Here is a 20,881-nt window from a genome sequence, read left to right as displayed (position 1 = left end):
AAAGGCTCAGAAGGTGACGCCTTCCACATGGAGCCCTCTAGGGGGGTTGTGCACACCCCCTCCTCCCCAACACACACCCGCTTTTCAGATCGTCGCCGATGCTCGGTAGCCCTACCCACTGGCACCTTGAACTTGACGTGTCCGAAGGGGGCTTCAGCATCTGCACTTCCCCTGGGGCCGCCTGCCCTTCCCGCTCATCATTGCTTGCTCCTGCTGGCACGTTCTTTCTGAGCTCGCCGCCCCGTGCCAGGCTCTCGGCCACCAGCCTCTTGTCACCCCCTTGATGCCAGAGCCACCTGTTCTCAGCTCCACACCCAGTCACGACGACCACCAACGAGCGTGTAAGAGCAACCGAGAAGCACAGTCCTACATCTGAGACAAGATCTTCAGACGCCCGACGCACGCCCGAGACGTGATCCGTGATTTCAAAACAGCCCGCTCGACCTCCCGACCAGTGTGACAGCGCGGTACGGTGGACATCCGCCGTCTTCGCTGGGAGACCCGATGCTCTGAAAGAACGAAGCCTGCCCCGTCGTCTCTGGCCGCCCCACTTTTCCGGGGCCCAAGGCACACGTCAGGTGTCCCCTGCGGTGGGGGGTCAGCCCAGGCTTCCCTGGTCCTCATCTCCTGACCCCAGCCTCCGGGGCACCCTGCCCTGCTCGGTGGGACCTGAGGCGGCGGGGGCCACAGGCCCAGCCCTCGTTGGGAAGGAGGTCGGAGGGGTTGGAGAAGGAGACAGGGTCCAGCAGGGTCGCCCGGGGCGCTGGGGCAGACACAGAGCAGGGGGCAGGGGACGTCAGGGGGGCGGGGACGAAAGGCCTAACCGTGGGTGGTGTGGTGCCCACGCTGGGCCTTCTGTGGGTCCCGCCCCTCCCTCCCTCCGTCCCTGGAGGATAAGGAGTCAGGCAAGGCCACGGCGGCAACCGCAGGCCAAGAGGCCTTGTCCTGATGTACCACAGGTTGACCGTGCCTCGGTTTCCCCACCGGATAAGTGTTATGCCCAGTCCTGTTTCCCGACTTTGATGTCACCCCGAAAATCTATGTACGGGCATGAAAATTCAGTTGGTTCGGCGAGCATGCGGGCAGCTGGCGATGTCAGCCACCCTGCACCCCGCCTGCTTCCTCAACCCCGGGCTCAGGCTCATGCCCGCGACGCCCCTACTGGGCGAGAGAGGAACTGCAGGCTCCTTGGAGGAGGCTGTGTTGCACATGGGCAGCCAGTTGAGTCCCAGCCCGTCCCACCCTAGACAGGGGAAGTGCGACTGGGAGCCGCCCCCCAAAACCCTGGGGGCTGGAGCAGCCTGGGTGGAGGAGACGGCCCTCCTGACACTTCTGGGGGTGGCCGTCTCCGCCCTCACCCCGGGCCCTGGGGCAGGAGACCAGGCACCCCGGGACCGCCGCCCTGGTGGCCTTGTCAAGGGGGGTCCCATCCCCACAGCGCTCAGCAGGGCCTGGAGCCCGGCTTCCCCAGACACACACACGACTGTGCACATCACACTCTCATGACAACAGAACCCGAGGAAGCCGAAGGCAGGAGAGCCTGCTGCTGGGAACGCAGGGTGGGGGCGGGGTGACTCACAGGGAGTGCAGGCTCCGCAGCCCCCACAGGGCCTCGGCAGGGACCCCTCCCAGCTGGTTGTTCTGCAGCATCCTGTAGGGAGAGGAAGGGCCTGAGGACCCCAGCACACGGAGCTAGGGGCGCCCCCCGAGCCCCCCACAAGCCACACCCTGCCCAGGGTCTCAGCTTCAGACACGGGGGACGTGCAGACAAGGCAGGGACAGGCCGGCGGGTGACGGGTCCTGAGCGGAGCCCCAGGTCGCAGGGCCGCGTCCCGTGAATGGGGCGCACGGTACTTACAGGACCTTCAGGCTGTGCAGGCCAGAGAAGGCTTGTCCTGGGATGTGTGACAGGCGGTTCCCGGAGAGCCTCCTGCAAACCAGAGCCGACAGTCGGTGCCACTGGCAGGGGACCCAGACGGTGACCCTGTCCGGTTGTGCTGGGGACGCTGGGCGGAGGGGTGCGGGGTGGCCACATGTTGCTGGCAGCTGCAGGGTGTTCCGCTGCCCCGGGCCCCTCATCTCGCTCGTTCTCAGCCTCCCGCGAGGTGCCTGCCGTCACCCCGGTTCCAGAGGAAGGAACTGCGGTGTGGGGGCTCGGCACGTCCCCTCAGGCCCTAGGGCTTGACAGGGGCCTGGCCCTCTCGCCAGATGCCAGATCCGAGTGACGTCTCGGCCACACAGTGCACATCCCTCGGGTGCTGACCTGGCACCCACAGCCGCATCGCGTCCTGTCACCCGTGGAGGGTTCGGGCCACGTGTGTGTCTGTGTCACCTCATGCCCTCAACGCCACTGCCGCCCCCGCTAATCCAGGAGGGCTACGGAATGGGGGCCGGGATTAGCCAGCTTCCGGTCTAGGCCGGCGTGTCGGGCAGATGTGGAGACGTGAGTGTTTCCAGGGCAGGAGCCACAGCCGGCCCGGTGGAAGCAGATGTGGGTGGAGCCCGAGGACATCACAGTGCGGGGACGGGGTAGGTGGCCGGAGGGGTTGGGAGAGGGCAGGGCACCACGGCCTGGCTCCCCGGGACGCACAGGCTGGGCACAGCGCCGAGGAGGTGACTTGCTCCTGATGCCAGAGTAGAGAGAAAGAGGGGCCTGCAGGTCAGAGGGGAGCCCTGCTTCGTGCAGAACGGGGACCAGGGATACCGACCCGGGCTGGCTTGTGGAGCAGCCGGCCGGGGAGGTTGGGCCAGGTGAGGGCGAGTCAGGTGAGGGTGAGCCAGGGAGGTTGGGCCAGGCAGGCCAGGTGAGGGCAGGACTGAGCAGTGGATCCTTGAGGTGGGCAAGACTCTTGAGCTGGCGGGATGCACCCCGAAGACATGCAGGGAGGCTGAGGAAGGGGGTGCAGATCTGTCTGTTGGGGGGCTGCCTGAGGTGAGAGTAGTGGGAACAGAGAAAAAGGAGGGAGAAGATGCTCCAGAAAAATCCACCAGGACTTGATGGCGGCTGGGGAATGAGGACCCCCAGGGAGAGGGGTCGGTGGGAAGGGGCTGGCTGCACGTGGGAGCTGGCGTCAGTGCAGAAAGGACGGCTTTGGGGCTCTGTGCCACGTGGCCCACACTGCCACCTCGAGCTCCCGCCTGCACCGGTGACCCCACGCACACTGTAGGGTGCCCCCCGCCTGACCGGCCGCCTACTCACAGCTCCTCCAGGAAGCGCAGCTGGCGGAAGGGCCCGGGCTGCAGCTCCGTCAGGTTGTTCATGCTCAGGTCTCTGTGTGGAGAGAGGGAGCCGTGAGCTCCTGCTGCCCCAGCTCCAAACACCCACGCGGTCCCCAACTCCACCGCCGCCACAGCTGCGGCTGCGCCCTCTGCCTGGAGCTGGCCGGCAAGCCTGCCTTCTCGGCCTCCATGCCCCTCGGCCCTCCTTCCCTCTGGCCCCCAGGACTGGCTCTGACTACCAGGACTGAGAGTGACCGACCACCGCGCACAGGGCAGAGCGGGGGAAAAGCCCACAGGCTTCGGGGCAGGAGGCAACGGCTCACTCCCCACAAACGGCACCTCACGCTCTCGCCGTCCACCAACGGGGGGAGGAGGGGGCGGAGGCCCGAGCTCCGGCCGCTGCGGCCTCCGGGCAGTCCCGGTGTCCGTGAGTGCACCGGGGCGACGGTGCTGCCAGCCCCCCTCCCGTGGGCTCCCTCTTCGGTCTCCAATGGGAGGCCGCGGCTGCCGGGCGGTCGAGGGGCGCCCCAGTCCTGAGCCGTGGCACGTCCACGAGGCCCCCACACCTTCCGGGAGCTGAGCTGGTTTCAGTGTGGCGACTCTCCAAGGCGCCCTGCCCACGGCTCGCTCACGGCGCCAGCGGCCGGCCCTTCCTGGGGCCTGAGCTGTCAGCGGGATTATTTGTCCAAGCGACTTAACCCCATGACACCCCAGCAGCTTCCATCATAACCCCCGTTTTACATTCAAGAACACAGAGAGGAAGGGGCGCCACGCATTCATGGCACAAGCCCTGGAGTCCCCTCCCCCAGGAGAGTGGCAGGAACGACCCTGAAGCCCTTGGGCCCTCAGAAGGGCACCAGGAGCCGATGCTTGCAGACGGCCTGACAGACGGCCTGACAGACGGCCTGACAGACGGCATGCCCATGACATCACGTCTTCCTCCACCAGCCCCTTGGTCACCTGCGGGCGAGCGTCCCAGCCCAGCAGGCCTGGGGTAGGTGGTAAGGGGCTGGGGCCCTGGTCGCTTGGTCCCACCCTGTGTCAGCACATTCTCCTCTGCACCTGGTGAGCAGCAGTGTCTGGGATGGCAACTGTGGACCGGACATAGCCAGTCCCATTCTGCTCACCCTGCTCAGAGGGGCGTCTCGCCTCTGCCAGCCCCTCCCTCCCTGGGGCGCAGAGGCGGGCCCAGCAGGCCCCTGTGCGCCGGCACGCCCCAGGCCCCCCTGCACCTTCTCCCCCCTGCTCAGAAAGGCGTGGAGAGGCGGGACGTGCTGGGAGCCGGTTGCCACCCATAAAAACTGTTTAGTCTCAAACGTGTCACCTTTGACGAGGCTCAGAGTCGGACACCATGTCCCTTAGGGAAGGGAGACACCACACGTGGGGCAGAGCCGCGGCAGGGGGACCGGGCTGCTGGTGGCCCATGGTCTTGCCCGTCCCACATGCAGACAGCAGGGCTGTCCTGCCCCCCAGCCCCGGCCTCCCCTTTGGGGAGCATCGACGGAGTCGGTGATGGATCTGAAGCCAGAGTTTGGTCCTCAGGGTGCTCTTGAGCCCGCCAGCCCAGGCCTCTGGCGGACGTGAGGAAGCGAGGCGCCCTGGACGGGACAGGGCAGTGGGGCCCTGGGTCCCGCCACCGTCCCCACGCCCTTGGCCTGGCAGGGCGGCTGGGGCGCAGGACACACACCTCTGGGCATTCACCCTCGCATCTCTGAACATGCCTCCACAGGAGCGGGCTGTGACTCAGCCTCGTCACTCAGCTGTCCCTCCAGGGCCCGCGCCTCAGCGGCTCTGATGTGGCTCCATGCCCCCTCCCTCCTCCACCACCCTGACTAGTGGCCTCATTGTTCTCTCCTGGGAAGAGGGGGCCTGGACCCCAGCCCGCCTCACATCCTGCCCCAAACGGCACAGCAGCTGCAGGGGGTGGGTTTCGGCTGGTCGGGGTTGGGGAGCCCCACTCAGGCCGGGCCCTCTCACGGAAGGAAAAGGGGTGAGGCTGGTGCCAAGGGGAGGGGAGGAGGGAGGCGTGGAGTTGGGAGAGGGAGGCGTAGGCGGCCATGCAAGCTGACGCCACAGGCCCTGGGAGTGGCTGAGGGCCCGGCGTGGGGGGCCGCACCTGGGCGGTTTCGGGGGCAGCCTGTCCTGTGAGATTGGTGGTTCTGAGACAGGACGTCCGAGGAGGTCAGCTGTTCCTGTGTGACCAGAGAGCACAGCTCAGAGCCGCAGGCCACGCCTAGACCAGGTGCCCGGGTCCGGCCGTGGCAGCATCGGCCTGGCGGTGTGAGCTGGTCATCACAGGCGCTGGGATGCACGAGCTCTTGGATGTGCTAGTTTTGCAGGTGCTGGGCGTGTGTGTCGTGTGTGAGGGCGCACGTGTGTATCTGAACAGGAGCGTGTTAGTGTTGGGCTGTGAAAAGTCGCCACGTTCTCTAAGCACCCACATGTCACAGTCAGGAGCTTCGGAAGACACGCACGGCATCGGCCAGGGCTCACCTTTGGGGGGCCTCGTGTGGCTGTTACCTCCTCTGCACTTACTTTACGCCCTGGCCCGTCTCCGGGTCAGGAAGGGGCACAGGGTGCTCTGCGATCCTCTCTCTGGGCAACTTGTGACTGATTAGGGGGCCCTCTGCACCATCTCTGTCCCCTCTGAGCACTACGAGCACATGTGCATGCACACATACACGCATGCACACACGTGCATGCACACACATGCACGCACATGCACGCACACATGCACACATGCGCGTGCACATACACACATGTGTGCATGCACACACATTGCATGCACACACACGCACACATGTGCATGCACGCATGCGCGCATGCACACACATGTGTGCGTACAAGCGTGCACACACGTGCATGTGTGCGTGCAAGCGCGCACACATGTGCATGCACACATGCAAGCGTGCACACATGTGCATGCACACACACAGCAAACATCTGTGCACACACAATGCGCACATGTGCATGTGCACATGCACACACCCACATACACCACATGCATGCACACGAGTTTCACACTTGCTCACACAGGTATGTGCATGCACATATGCAAGTGCACGTAGGCATGCATCACATACATATGCACACATGCTTGCACATGCACACACATGCATAATCGCATGATCCCGGACGCCCACGGACACATGCATGCATGCACACGTGTGCACGCACACACATGTGTGTAGTGTGCAATGGCGCACAGCGTACACATATGCACATATATGAGCACATATGTGCACACACATACACACCCCCCACTGCTCTGGGACTGGCTTCATGGATATGTGACCTGTGCAGCTGCAGAGACCATGCGCGGCAGCTCAGCTGTCTGTTGTTGTCATTTTGAAAGCCTCAATAGTCCTTGCACGGGCAGCCCTGCATCTTCGCTCACTCTGGGCCCTGCCAACTGATTCTCTCCACTGAACAGCAGAGGTTGAGAGGTTACGCTGCAGCCTCACTCTGCAGCCTTCTTCCCAGCAGCCCTGGGTGCTCCCAGGGGACACAGTGTAGGGGGGTCCTGGGGCGAGGCTGGCAGGAGGGAGGGGTGAAGAGCAGGCAGCCCCGGGCATGGGGAGTAGAAATTTCTGGCTGCACATCAGGAAAATGTCTCAGAGCTTCACCCTGTGAGGCAACCGGACCACCCAGGATGCTGGGCGAGGCGGCGTCACCATGGAGACCAGGAGCAGGTGTTACAAGTGGGGATGCTGGGAGCTGGGGGCAGAAACTGGAGGGGTGGGGTAACAGGAGACCCTCCCATGGCAGTCTGGCTGGTCCCCAAGGGCCCTGGGGGTTTGTTCTGTGTGCGTTTTCCTATGGGAGGGAGGGACGACAGAGGGCGCCCTGGGGTTCTGGGCTGGGCCTGGGACGGGGGTCCCCACCTGGCTGGAGCAGAGCCCCAGGAAGCGAGCCCCCTGTGCGCTCTGCCTTGACTCAGGGTGTCCATCTCTGAGCCAGGAAAAGGGCAGTCGGGGTGATGGGGGATGAACCTGTCCCCAGGCATGACTCTGCCCCAGGCCACGTCCCCACACAGCTCTGGACGAGGGTGGCGCGTCTGTCTCTGTGCACACAGCACCTTCCCCCAGGCTTTGCACCGTGACCCACGTGAGAACAGTGCTGGTTTTTACATAAGAACTTGCTTGACCTGGTCACAGCTTGGCTGCTCATTTGTAACAAGGATGTCTCCAGCCTGCCTGGGGCACGGGGCACAGCAAGAGAGAAGCTGGAGGGGCAGGCCCAGTGGGCCTGGTGCCTGGACTGGGGGCCGTTTGTGAGGGGACAGAAAGCCCCCCCTAGTTGCCGAGCAAAGGGGAGGCTTGTACAGGTCAGACTGAACCGGGGGTGGGGTGGGGGTGACGGCAGGTGGCCCGAGTGACTCAGGGAAAGGTGAGGGAAGGGACTCGGAAGTCAGAGACGTCGCTCATGCATCACAGTATTTCATCTCCATGGTGTGGGTCCCCCAACTCTAAGGGCAGAGAAGGGAGGCCAAGGAGGGGGTACCCAGGACAGGCCCCTCCCACGCAGAGCTGCAGGATCATGATTTGGGGCCACAGGAACCCCCTTCAGGTCAAATCCCATGGACCCCCTTCTTCTCACGGAAAGGGGTACATCTGATAGTGACGCAAGGTCGAGGTGCTGGACAGGGGCAGGGGACGGGCGCTTGAGGTGGAGACGGCACCCTGGAGCAGCCCTGACCCTCAGCGCACGGGGTCCCTCTGTGACCACCCCAGCCGCAGGAACGCCCCCGGCTCTGCCGGTGACCTGGCTAAGCCGGGGTGTCTGCAGAGCCGCGGGGCCTCAGCCGGAGGCTTGTGTGGGCCCGCGGGGCGCTGTGCCTGTGTCGCTCTCCCTCTGCCCCAAGCAGGCAAATGTTCTCGAGAGCGGAGTGTGGCACAGGGCGGCAGCAGCAGGCACATGTGCCCCTCCCCAGGGCCCCTCCTTCCTTCCAAGTCCACGGGCGCAGAGGCTAAAGGGACCCAGGCCTCCCGCAGCGTGAAGGACAGTGCCTCGGAAGCCACGAGGCCTGGCTCAGGCCCTCTCTCTCGCCTCCGCCCTCCCGGTGGCTCTGGACCTGTGCCGTCCAGCTCAGCAGCCGCGACCACATGGGACCATTTACAAGTAGATTCACGCAAACTCAATCAAGTCTCTGGCAACACAAGCCGCACGTTAAGGCTCAGCAGCCTTGTGTGGGTGGTGGCCGCCACGTAGGACGACACAAACCCGGGGCCATCGTCAGAGGCAAGTCCCCCAGACACACCGCAGCCTCTGCAGCCGCGGGGCCTGTGTCTGATTCCCAGCTCTGCCACGGCGTGGCTGTGTGACTCCGGGCAGGGTATGTCCCCTCTCTCTGCCTTAGCTTCCTCACTGTGACCAGCACAGCGTGACCTGTGGGAGCCGCTAACCCACACTCCCATGTGCCGAGGCCCAGGTCAAGTGACTCCTGCCACGGGAGCCTCCAGCCAGCCCTCGGTCACACAGGCACGTGTCATTCAACCAGTTCCCTGAGCACCTACTAGGTGCCAGGCACCGTGCCGGGCGACGAAGCCACAGAGCCCGGTAACATGTGCTCCCTGCCCTCTGAGGCCCCTCCACAGGGACAAATGATGAGAGCGTGGACAATTACAGGCCCAAGTGACAAGTGCAGGGGCTTGAGTGTCACAGGGCTTCCTCGGACCAATCCACGGGGCCTTTTGATGCTGATCTCTGAGGACCTGGCCACAAACCGTCACCTCCTGGCCCCAGACAGCTCGTGCTCTTGCCAGTTTTGCCACATGGGCGGGGGGCCTCCTCGCGGCTCCCCAGCGTCTGCCCTCGTCACTCACACGCACGCCAGCTGCAAGGTCCGTGTCTGTGCAGCGTGGAGGCCTGGGTGCCCCACAGGCGGCCCCCGCAGACAAACGGGAGGGTGGGGGTTACAGACCCGCGCGGGGGGAAGCAGGCCGCCCCAGCCGAGGACAGCGGCGGTGACCGCATGCGGGGACCTGCCCACTTCACCCCACCACGCTCTCTCCCCGACTTAGGTCCTTCCCAGCCCTCTGTCCCGCTGAGCCCAGCTCCACGTCTGAGTGTGCAGCTGTGGCCGTGACTCTGGCCGCCCTGTGGTGCCCGCAGCACCTTGCCGAGAAAGGCTGCGGTGGACCCCGAAGACTGGGAAACCCCTGGGGGCCCAGCAGGGGCTGGGAGTGGGGAACAAGAGCAGGCGGGAGGGGCTGGGCCGCAGGGCGAGGCCCACAGCCCAGTTCTATCCTGTGGCTGGAGCTGCTGCCCGTGACCCACCCAGTGAAGGGCCAGGGCGAAGACGGAGAAGGGCCCCCCGTTCCGAGTCCCCATCCACACCCCACGGAGCCCCCACTCGCCGGGCACACGCTGGGGACCCACTGCCACTCGCACCCAGCCGGGCGGTTTCCTGGGTGGGACCGGGCCCACCCGGTGGGACCATGCAGGCGCTGGGCGTCCAGAGAGTGTTCTTCGTGGCTTTCGCCGGGTGGCTGGGGCGCAGCAGGTGGAGGACCCTCCGTGCCAGCATGCCGGGGCGTCCCCCCAACCGTGCCGTCACACCCTCGTCTCATGCATCCAACCCTTAAACGCAGAAATGGACTTCACATTGGCTCACACGCTTAGTAAGTGACAGCACTCTGTGAACCCCAGCTGTGCACACGGGTTCCTGAGTGACCCCGTGGCCAGTCCCCACGGGGCCCGGTGGTGCCCGGGCCTGAAAGCCGTGGGCATGGGGAGGCTGCCGCAGCTCCGGGAATGAGGGCTGCCCGGGAGGGCACCCCCGGCCCGCAGGGAGCCCTTCCTGCCGCTAGGCCCCCTCCCCACTGCCTGGCCGCTGCAGGTGGACCGACCCGGGTCCCGGGCCTGCAGTCAGGGCTGCTTGTGGGTCCCGGCGTCAGGCGGCCAGTGCGTCTCAGCCCCGGCCCCTGGCAGCCCGGTGCTCCTGGGCCTCATGCTACGTCTGTGAGGTGTCCCGTGATAGCTCTCCGTAAGGGAACTGTCGTGAGGGTCGAACGGAGGGGCCTCGCGTATGAGGGCAGCTGTGCCCACCGCAGGCCGCGAGTGCCAGTTGGCATCCATCCCCTCCCCTGCGCCCCGCCCCAGACCCCTTCTCCAGCATGCAGGGTCACATGGGGCAGGGGCGGAAGGCAGAGGGTGGGAGGGCATCCCAGGTCAGCCCTGCCACACGAGGCACCAGCTGCCGCTTCTCTCTGGTGCCACCTGCCCCAGCCCTGATTCTCATGCTTTGATCTTCTGCTCCTGGCCTGGTCCCCTGGCCGAAGGCATTCTGCCTCCCTGGCCCCTCCAAGGACAGGCAAAGGGCTGGGCTCCCTCCCTCCCTATTTTGCGTGTAACCAGGACTGTCACAGAGGCCCTGGGACAAGGTCACAGCCAGGTTCCCTCTGAAGTGACGGTGTCTGTGGGAGTGAGAACATGGGGAAAGGTTGGCCACTGGGCCAGCTCTGGGCATGGTGCCCCGGCCTGGCCTGGACGCCGCTGGACAGGGGCCTTTAGCCTGAGTCCTTGTTCCTGGTCCTGTGTGCAGAGCTGCTGAGCACCCGTGGAGGGTGTGCGCCCGCGTGCACACACGGGAGAGAAGAGGGGACACTTGGCCTCCCCGGGACAGAGCCAGACCTCGGACGCGGCTGGACAGAGCCTGAATGTCAGGCTGGAGCACTCCCAAGTGCCCGAGGGTGAGGGGACAGTCAGGGAGGGCTTCCTGGCAAATGTTCACAAAGGAGACACACAGAGGGACACAGAGAGAAGGCACCGTGGAAACGGAGGGAGAGGTGGGGGCGACGTGGCCGCAAGGGGGTTGTCCCCGAGGGGGTTGTCCCCGAGGGGGTTGTCCCCGAGGGCTTCTGCAGGGAGCACAGCTCTGCTGACACCTGGACCCGGGCTTCTGGCCTCCGAGACCATGGGAGAATTCGTTTCAAATGTTTTAAGCCACCCGGTTTGTGGCACTTTGTCACACCGGCCACCAGAAACTACCTGGTAAGTCATCAGAGGGTCTTTATGCCGCTAGTGCCTCCGTGTGCCCTCCCCGCCCTCACCCTCCGCCACCGGCGTCCCGCCGCCTCAGACCAAGCCAGCCATCCTTCCTCCCGTGTCACCTGGGAAACGCGCTCTCACAGGGCCACTGCTCCAGAGCGGTTAAGACCCCGCGTCCCACCCCTGGGCGTACGCCCAACGGAAACACCCCCCGTGCTCGCCAAGGGGCCTCTAAACTGCCCGGAGCTGCGTGGCCGTGTGGGCCCCACTGTCTGATGGTATGAACCAGCTGAGGCCACAAGCAGCAACGGGGACCTTCGGACACGCGGGGGGAAGGAGCAAAGCAGGACGGCAAAGCGCACCTGGCCCCCGGCACCTGGCGGGTAGAGACCACCTCGCCGGGCGGGCGACGCCCGGGAGGCCTGGCGGGTGGGGACTGGACAGCTGCTGCTGCTATTTCTTAGTGCCAGTGACGTGTGTCCAGCTCATGCGACTGAGTCATGCTCTACGCTTGGGGTGCTCTGCCGTCCTTCTCTGTGATGTCCGTTACACTTAATAGTTTAAAAAAGAGAGGGACTCAGTTTGCAAGGCTCCCGGGAACCGTGGGTGGCTCAGGCTCCCCTCCAGACACCCCGGCAGCTCCCCTGTGGGGAGCTGATTGCCATGTATCGTTTTCACCTTCGGGCTCTGGCGCACAGTAGGCACTCAGCGAGCGCTTGCGACATTCGCTGGCTTGGCCAAGGGCTCCGGTGTCGCAGGCTTCCCTGGACCGTCGCAGGACTCTGGAGCGGCCAGCCCCCCGCTGCAGCCCCCGGGGACCGCACCACCAGGCTGTGCATGTCTCCAGCGGCCACGCACAGGGCGGTCACCTTCTGCAGTCGGTCCTGGCACAGGCCACCGGACTCTCTCACGCGGGATGTCAGAGCCAAGGCCAGTGCCAGACGCACGGTGGCCGTTCGAGAGCCAACAGCTCCAAGTCACTGGAGCTCCCCCCGCCAGGCCCGGCGCAGGCTTGTCGGAAACAGGACGGAAACTTTCAAAACAAGTTTTCTTAAAAAAAAAAAAAAAAGAAAGAAAGAAAGAAAATGAACAGGAAAGGCAAAAGCTTCTGATGGAAGGCTTGAAGAACAGACGTCTCGCTCCGATGACGCCTCCTGACAAGAGGCTCCCCAGCTCCTTCATCCTCACCACAGCCGTTCGGGCCCCAGGCCTCACCCCGGCCTGCGGCGGAGCCAGGCGAGTGCTACCCGCCGGGTCTGAAGAGCCGCCTCGCACGCAGCCGGCCTCGGGTGAGCACGTGCCCAGCCTGGGCCCTGCCTGCTCCGCACGGCGTCTGTTCATTCACCCCTTCATGCCTCCCTTCATTCCACCAAGAGTTTTGGTGCCCGCGTGCCAGGGGCTTGTGCCAGCACTGAGGACACCAGGGCACCGGTTCTGAGCTTGCAAACCTTCTGCTCGCGCTCCGTGCTCTGCCCCCGGCCCCCGAAGGCCCCAGGTATTCCTGACCCCAAACCCACCCCCGGCAGGTCCCCAGGCCCACAGCATGGTGCCTCTGTGTCCCCACGTCACGCTGGACGGGGAGGCTGACACTGGCAGGTGGAGGCAAGGCCAGGGGACAGGGCGGGGACACCCCAGGCTTCTGCATTCAGAGCAGGGCAGCCAGCAAGGAGGTGAGGCGGGGTTGGCATGGCGTCGCCTGGCACGGGGGGTGGGCATTCCTCTTTCCGCTGGCTGCGCATAGTTAATGGAGGACCTTGTTCTTGCTGGGCACACAGCCCCAGAGGTGCTGGGGATGGGCCCGGCTTGTCCCAGCCCTGGGATCCCAAGTGCCCCTGCGTGAAACTGTGGATTTTAGGGACGCTGGCAGCTCTGTCGCAGCAAATCCCATCCTGGCCTCACCCACGCCCCTCTCCCCTCCGCCGTCCACATCCTGCTTAACACTGCCATTTGTCTCCAGGACACCTGGGCTCCGGGATCCTCAACCCACAGGACACAGGCCCAGAGTGGTCAGAGGACTCGTCCGAAGACACTTGACAAAGCTGGTGGCAGAGACTGAATTCCAGCCACTGCCTCCCGATCCCAATTCGGCTGATGGGATCCCAAGGCCCTGATGTGGGGTGCGGAGGGGGGGAGGAGGGGATCCACGGGCCCCGCCCCTTCCTCCAGAGGACAGGGCGGGGGGAGTGGGGAGGGGGCCGAGCGGACAGCTCTGCAGGATGAGAGGACCCCCTGGGGTCGGGGTGCCCACGGCTTGTCTTCCCCACATCACCGGCAGGGCCTGCATTGGGCCAGTATTCGTTACTACGTGGCGAATCCTTAATAAAATGCCAGCGCCCCGCACAGCTGGGCCTGCTACTAAGTATATGCTCAACGAACGTCCCACAGATACATAGTAACAATAACGCTCACGCCCGCCTCCTGCTTCCTGTGTGCCAGACGCCGGTGGGTCAACTCACTTCACAGCAGCATTATCACCCCATGTCGCCAGCGAGAACACTAAGGCACAAAGAGCAAGTCGTCTATATCGTACCCCGGAGACTAATATCGAGTGGCAACTGTAATTCAATTTTATCTTTTACAATTTTTAAAAAGGTAAGTCCTCCCCCAAGACTGGCAGAAGGCAGAGCCGGGATCTGGCCCAGCAGGGGTGGCCGCAGAGCGCGAGCTCGTACCACGCACTGCACCGGAAAACACTGGCGAGGAGCCCCCACACAGGGCGCCGCCCCCACCCGACACGCGAAGGGCAGAGCGCGACGATGACTCCGGGACCAGGTGTGTCCCGTGCCTCCCCCAGCGCAGTGCACCCAGAGCCCTTGTCCACGCTCAGGCCGAGGGCTGCCCGGCCCAGGGGCCCCCTTGGGCGCACCTGACAGAGGCCGCTCTGCCACCCTGCCGGCCCCTCAGAAGGCGACCCGCCCCCGCCGCCATCGCGACTGTGGGGCAGAAGGAACCTCCAAGGACATGGTCTCATTTGGATTGTTAAGGGTGGAAAATTTTCAAGTGCGCCAACTAGCTAAGTCAGCTACAGGGAAGAAACATCTTTAGATAGCAGAAGTTGTCCTACTTGCTTGTGTGTGGTTTAGGAAGCATATTGTATAAGATATGAAGATGGCCAATGTCTGCTTCTGTGATCCATTTACTTGTTAATTAAGGGTGTGGTTCTGGGCAAAGATATGCTAAAAGCCAACTTCCGCTTCTGTAATCTGCCGGCTTGCTCAGGAGACCACCAGGCTATATGGCCTTAAGCTTTAGCAGCTGCCTCCTCTGGAAGCTCTGGGCTGATCTCTAGCCCTGCGTGGTAGAGTCGGTCACCGGCCGGCTAATAAAGGCTCATAATTAATCTCAATTGGCTCCGTGGGTCTCAGAATCGTTCACGCCATAACAGGATCATGGCCGCTTGGGGTGGGAGGCAGGTCAGGAGATGTCCTCACTCTCACCAGAAGCACGGGGCGCAGAGCCCGTAGGGGCCGGACGGAGACATAACCTGCAGGACCCGTGCAAAACGAGGGCGCTTGTTTAAACACGACTGAGACATTGAAAACGGCGACAGCAGAGAACTGACCCAGTGTGGGCCTCTCTAAGCACGGGGACCTCTGTGACCACGCAGGTGGCCGTCTCTTTAGTGGCCAGGGAAGGGGCCTAGCCCGCCACCCACGTCACAAGGCCGGACGCAGTCACTGGGCTGGGAGAGCTGGGGTCCAGGCCTGCCTGAGAGGTGGCTCTCTGCCGGACCCCAGGTGAGCCAGGGCGGGGCCCATCCCTGTCCCCATTCTTCTGTCTGGCTTTGTCAGAGACAATAGTCCCCTTCCTTCCTGTCTCCTCCAGCCTCCGTAGGCTTTGTCTACCACAAAGGTGGGACTGGTTCACAGCCCCTTTCTGCCTCAACTCCTGCAGCGCCTGGACACTTGACCCCGTCCCTACCCTTAAGCACCCCAGCCCTGGGTGCCCCGGACCTGGGGCTGAGGGGAGGGACTCGCACCTGGTCCTGTAGCTTGAACGGCAAGTCCGGGGTGCCCTGCGGGGAGGCCTAGTACTGGGCGCCTGCGCGTGCGCATGGACGTGCGTGCCGGCAGGTGTGATGGGGCCCTGAGAACAAGGGACCAGGTGCGCAGGCCCCGCCCTCAGGTGGCTGCAGCACAGCCATGTCGGAGGGACACACAGGTAGACACGACCCACAGACCCAGGCACAGGCACGCGGCTCCCACAGTCACGGGGGGGTGGGGGGGACGCCCTGTGCTGAGCACTCTCCCGGGAGGCCCTGATCAGACGCCCGCTGCAGCGGGGACCGACGGCTGGCCCGGGCGGCCCCTAGGCCTGAGGTCGTCCCCTCGCCCACAACCGCCCCCCAGGGCTCTGCAGTGGTGGTATCAGTTAGGCAGCTCAAGAAATGGAGGCAGGGACGTGAGAGACGCACCGGCCATCTGGCTGGTCAGTTCTGGAGACCGAGCCCGCGCCAGCCAGGCCGCACACCTGAGCTGCCCAGGCAGCCGCACTTCCAGGTGTGCCCGGCGTCTGTGCCCTCAAGCTCAAACAGGTTGTCTTTCGCACCTGGGGGGAGGGCTCCTAGCAGAGGGAGTTGCTAGCCCAAGGTCACGGAGCCCATGAGGACGAGCTTGGAGCAGGCCCTTGTAGCCCCTCGGGCACATCCCCAGCAGCCGTGGACAGCCAACCAGCCACCTGTGCACGCCTCCCCGAGACCCTGACACCACGGACCTGGGGACAAGCTGGGCTCCCCAGTCAGTCGGAACCTGGCACCCAGAACTTTCTCCTTGAGCAGTGTCCCGCCAGGCTCCGTCTGGGCCCGCCGCCCCCCCATCCCAGCCAGGGGCCCCAGAGCAGAAGGGCGGTGGGGCTAGTAGCGCAGGACGGGGGGCGGGCCCCCGAGGCAGGTCTGGATGAGGCAGTCCTGGTGGCCCGCCGCCCTGCCCTGTCACACGGCTGCGCGATTCCGTCTCTGGGCCTCCAGCTCATCTGTGGTTAAGGTGTCGAGAAAGCAATGTTCACCCTGACATTCGGAGGCAGGGGTGCTGTGACGGGCCCCCCGCTTCGCCGCCCTGTCCCCTGCGCTCCTCTCGCCCCGGGCAGCACCGTTCCCGGTTCCCATTTTCAGGATGGAGAAGTAGGAACCAGGAGAGGTTCGGGGACTCGCCCGAGGTCGCAGCTGGGCCCTGAAGGTCGCCCGAGACCGCAGCCCCATCCCCACGGGCCCGGGCTCCGGCTACCCTGGCTGTCTCCCCGCCTGGCACGCACGGGGCAGGGCGGGGCGGGAGGCAGCAAGGCGGGCCTGGAGTGGGGGGCGGGCGGGGGGCCAACTCTGCTCTGAGCCAGGCTTTCTTCTCCCCGCCAGCCGCCCCGCCCGGCCGCACCCCATGCCCGCAGCTACCCGAGCCCAGACGCTTCCTTTTCCTCGCGCCTGGGGCTGCTTCCTGCCTCTCCTTTGAACTGGGGTGCTGGCTCCCCACACACTCGCCCTCCGCCAGCGGCCCCCCGGGCCTGCCCTCTGATGGGCCCGTCCCCCCGGGCCCCGCTGGGAGTCGGGCGGGCACAGGAGGCCCCCGGAGGCCCCCGCTTCCGGGAACCAGGCCCCCTCCCTTCGCCCTTCTCTGGGGCTGCTGTGCCGTCCCCGCCCCACCCCCTCCCCCTCCCCCGCTGCCCGGGGGCTTCCTCCACCCTGCCGGGGGACAGGGCTCCGCGGTGGCTTCTCCCGGCGCCCCATGCTCTAATTTTTCAACAAAACACGTGGACACTGAGGTGCAGGAAAGTCTGGGACTTGCGCAGCAGCCGAGGGGCCAGGGCAGACTCGTGGAGCCCAGGTTTCAGGACTGGGGCGCGGCTCGGGCCGTTAGAAAGCGGTGGAAGGGGAAACTGAGGCCCGGCCTGGGAAGGTGGCCTCGGAGGTGAAGAACGAGGACACACGCCAAGGCCGGCTGGCCCCCCGAGGCGCGCGTTTCTCTGCCGCTTCATAGGGTCGGCCCCGTGAGGCCCGGCTAGAAGGTGGCACGGGCCGGAGTCTCCCACCCTTTGCTCCCCCAGCCCCCGCACCTGCGTTCCCAGTGTGGCCCATGCTGGCTCCTTGCCAGCCACGCTCCCCTCTCCCAGCCCCCGACACACACCCCCCTCTTCCCCATCTTTCACAGAGAGTAGCGTTTCGGCCTTCAACGCCACCCCCAGAGCCTCCTCCTCCAGGAAGACTTCCGTGACTAACACCTCTGGGCCCTGATGCCCTAATAACAATGCCAGCTAACACTGACGGAGCTCCTCCCACGGGCCAGACAGTCCACCAAACCCTCTGCAAACGCCCCCTCAGTGGGCCCACACCACAACCCCGGGAGGGGGTGCCAGCTCCTTCCACAAATGAGGAAACTAAGTCACGCAGGGCCCATCAGCTGGCCCGGTTCACACAGCCCGTCGGTGACACCCAAACCCTACCCTGCTGTGGCCAACGCCGTGCTCCTGACCCCTCTGCCGTCCCCCAGCACACGGCCTCCGTCTCGTTGGTCATGGCGTCCCCAGAGGCTGCTCAGGCCCCGGCCTGACCCATCACGACCGCCAGCCAGCTGCCCTTCCGAGCAGCTCAACATGATCGCGCAGTCGGACTGGGCTGCACGGAGCGGCACCCTCACCGCCCCCCCCCGGGCCCCGTGGGGGATGGATGGGGACGGTGCTCAGAGGTGACGAGGGGGCTGAGCCAGCCTCAGGTTTTCTCCAGCCTCTGGAGAAGCCACCTCTGACACTGCTCGATTCCGGGGCAAAAGGAGGGACTCGGAGTCTCCCGCTCAGGGACAACTCGGGGGATTGGTCTGTGTGGTCCTGTCCCTGCACTGTGTGGCCATGGGAGGGGACGGAGCAGGGGGCATTCCAGCTTCTGGTCACCATCGCCCCAGCTCCGAGGGCTCCGTCTCCCTCAGGCGGTTCTCAGAGCCAAGAGGGGGGAGGCCGAGGGTGTGCTCCCCGAAAGGAGCTGACCAGATGTGCGGACTCTCAGCCCCCAGGGGCAGCAGCGGCGAGACACTACTTACTGGGGGGCAGGGACCCACAGGTGTCCTCCGGGGCCCCGCAGTGCAGTCCACAGCTCCCTCTCGGGATGTCCAAGTGCCCTCTGGCCTGCCTCTTCCTGCATACCCATCTTTTACCTTCTAAGACCTGGGCGTCCCCTCCTTGGCCGCTCCGGTCCCCATCATTCACCAGCAGGTTGGACTCCAAGCCGCAGCACGGCCAGGCATCGACCAAGACCCGCGCCCAGCACACACCTCACCTCCCCCTGCCACAGCCTGGTCCCCGGGGAGCCGCTCCCACCCCTGGGCTCGGTTGGGTCCTGGGTCACTTCACCTTCACTCAGCACCCATCAGGAGGCGTGACAACATAGCCACTGTTTACGTGTCACTCTGTGTCACGATGTGTCACGATGTCGTTTAACCCTCCAGGTACCCACTTCTCCCCACGAGCGAAGCAGAACCTGGGGCTCAGAGCTCACAGACTGGGTTGGTGGCGGGGCTGGGCGGGAACCAGGGTTTGGGTGGCGGGACAGAGAGGCTACGCTGGTCACGTCATCAGACGCAGATCTGCACTGGCCTCAGCAAGAGTCCGAGACTCAGGCCAGGGTAGTTGGGGCGGGAAGAGCCCAGGACCTGCCCGCCCCGGCTCTTCTCCGCGACAGCCCCCGGTCACTCCACTCGCAGTGTGTCTGCGGCCGGCTGCTCTCCTAGAGGCAAACAGGGACGGCTCCTCCTCCGAGCCACCCTCCGGCCCCCTTGCCCCAGCACAGACCCCTTCCTGCGCCATCCGCAGCCGAGGCACGGGGCTGTGTCCTGGCCCCTCCCCACGTCCCGGAGCCCACCACTGAGTTCCCACGTCGCTTCTGTCCCCACTCCCCCCCCCTGAGGCTCCTGCATCTTGGGGAGAGGCCAGGCCCTGCTGGGAACACCCACCTCCGCCTAAGCCTTCACAGCTGCAGGGCGACGTGAAGGGACAGTCGGGGAGATCTGCCACCGGCAGGGACGGCAGGCAGCTTGGGCTCACACGGTGGCATTGTACCCTTCCTTCCCCAAGCCCTCCAAGGAAAGGGTGGGCCTGGGAAGACAGGTGCTGGGAGGCAGGTCAGAGCAGTCAGCCTCTAGAAGGCACCATCCCCCCCACCCCTCAACACAGGAGAGGGGCCTTTCTTCTGCCCCCAATTTCCAAACTCCGTGGTCACAGAACCCGGTCTTCAAATGACACAATGGCATATACCCCAGTACATAAGACGGCTGAAGGTGGGGCTGCCCTGGGTGCAGCAGGCGTGGGGGACAGAGTCACCCCTCTCTGCTAGCTGCGGCGGCTCCCTCGCCCCCGCCCCCAGACTCGGCTTGCAGCGCGCCCCCTGCCTTCACCCCCCAGACCAGGAAGGATCCACCAGCCCCTTCCGGAACATGGACATGATTTTCTCCCTTCGCTCTGTCCCCTGGCCCCCCAGCCTGTGCCCCTCGGAGTGGAGAGAGACTGGGAGGGTGGCAGTTCGGGGTCCCCCACACTGGCCAGGATGTGCCAGCACAGAGCGCCCCGGTCCGTGTGGGTCCACAGACACTGGCCAGACCCCTGCGAAAACCATCCCAGCTCCCACTGCCTTGGGGCCCCCAGGACATGGAGCCCCAAAGCCAGAAAGCTCCAGGCTCCCTCCCCGGGACAGACCTGGGAGGGGTAGGGTGGGGTGGGGGGCCTAAGCTTTCCCACCTACTCTGCCTCTGAGAAAAGGTGGCGGGGCCCAGGCAGGGCCAAGCTGAAGGCCCTTTCTTTCCCCCAGGCGGGGGTGGGGGTGGGGCTGGTCTGGGATGTGCTCCTATACCCTCAGGTTTGGGGGCGCCACTCCTGGACAGCTGCCCCAGTAGGTCCCCTTCACGTGCCATCTCACCCCAACCGATATTCTGAAGGGTTCCCTGGTTCCAGCCCCGGCACCTGCCCACAGACTGGTGCCTCCGACACGGTCTCTTGGGACCTGGTTTCAGTGGGGCCCCTGGGGGAGCCAGGAGGCCTCGACCAAGGGACACGGTGCTGACAGGGTCCCTTCTGGAGGAGGCAAGAGTAAGGCCCGTGTCTCAGCTTCTGGGACCCTGCGCCAAGGCTACCCAGCCTCAGCTCTCCTGGCCACAGGGAAGGCGCAGACCACCTGTCCACCCACTGAAGCCCCCTCCCCTCTCCTCCACCACCATTCACTCCTCTTGGTCCAGCTGCCCTCGCAGAAAGGGCCACCATGCCCAGTCCCTCCAGCTCAGGGCCGGAAGCCCCAGCTCTCCCCAAGCCTGAGCTCCCAGGTGGATCCCCAAGACGGGGCCTGCGGGGAAGGGGGCTCTGCTTGTCTGACGCTCAGCCAGACTCCCCTCCCGCCCCAGCACACAGTCCACTGAAAAGGGGAGCCCTGCGGGAGGCGGAGCTGCAGAGCTCCCCCCGGCAGGTGTCCCAGCCTGAGGGGCGCGCAGGCGGCCAGTACTCACAGGTAAGCCGTCAGCGGGGCCAGGTCCCCAGGCACGGCAGAGAGCCCGAGCTCCGAGCAGTCGGCCGACAGCGTGACGCCGCCCTCCTGGCAGTGGCAGGGGACAGGGCAGGCGGCGGGCGCCGGGCCCGGCTGGGGGGCGCACGGGGAGGCGCAGAGCGCGGCGCACAGCCACAGCGCGCGCAGCGCGGGCGCGCGGGGCAT

At 65.3% G+C, this 20,881-nt stretch overlaps 1 protein-coding gene across 1 annotated transcript in view; it reads right to left on the bottom strand.

Annotated features, from left to right (window-relative positions):
• Positions 1–20,881, bottom strand: part of LGR6 (leucine rich repeat containing G protein-coupled receptor 6) — a 49,737-nt gene extending 28,856 nt beyond the window's left edge. Inside the window, exons 1-4 of the mRNA XM_039883579.1 lie at positions 20,679–20,881; positions 3,200–3,271; positions 1,859–1,930; positions 1,580–1,651 (exon numbers count right to left, since the gene is read on the bottom strand). Coding sequence (XP_039739513.1) covers positions 1,580–1,651; positions 1,859–1,930; positions 3,200–3,271; positions 20,679–20,881 — 419 coding nt within the window. The remainder of the gene's footprint in view (positions 1–1,579; positions 1,652–1,858; positions 1,931–3,199; positions 3,272–20,678) is intronic.

This window comes from Pteropus medius, unplaced genomic scaffold (assembly GCF_902729225.1).
Source record: "Pteropus medius unplaced genomic scaffold, Ma_sr-lr_union100, whole genome shotgun sequence".
NCBI classification, from domain to species: domain Eukaryota; kingdom Metazoa; phylum Chordata; class Mammalia; order Chiroptera; family Pteropodidae; genus Pteropus; species Pteropus medius.
This window is presented reverse-complemented; position numbering and strand designations above follow the sequence as displayed.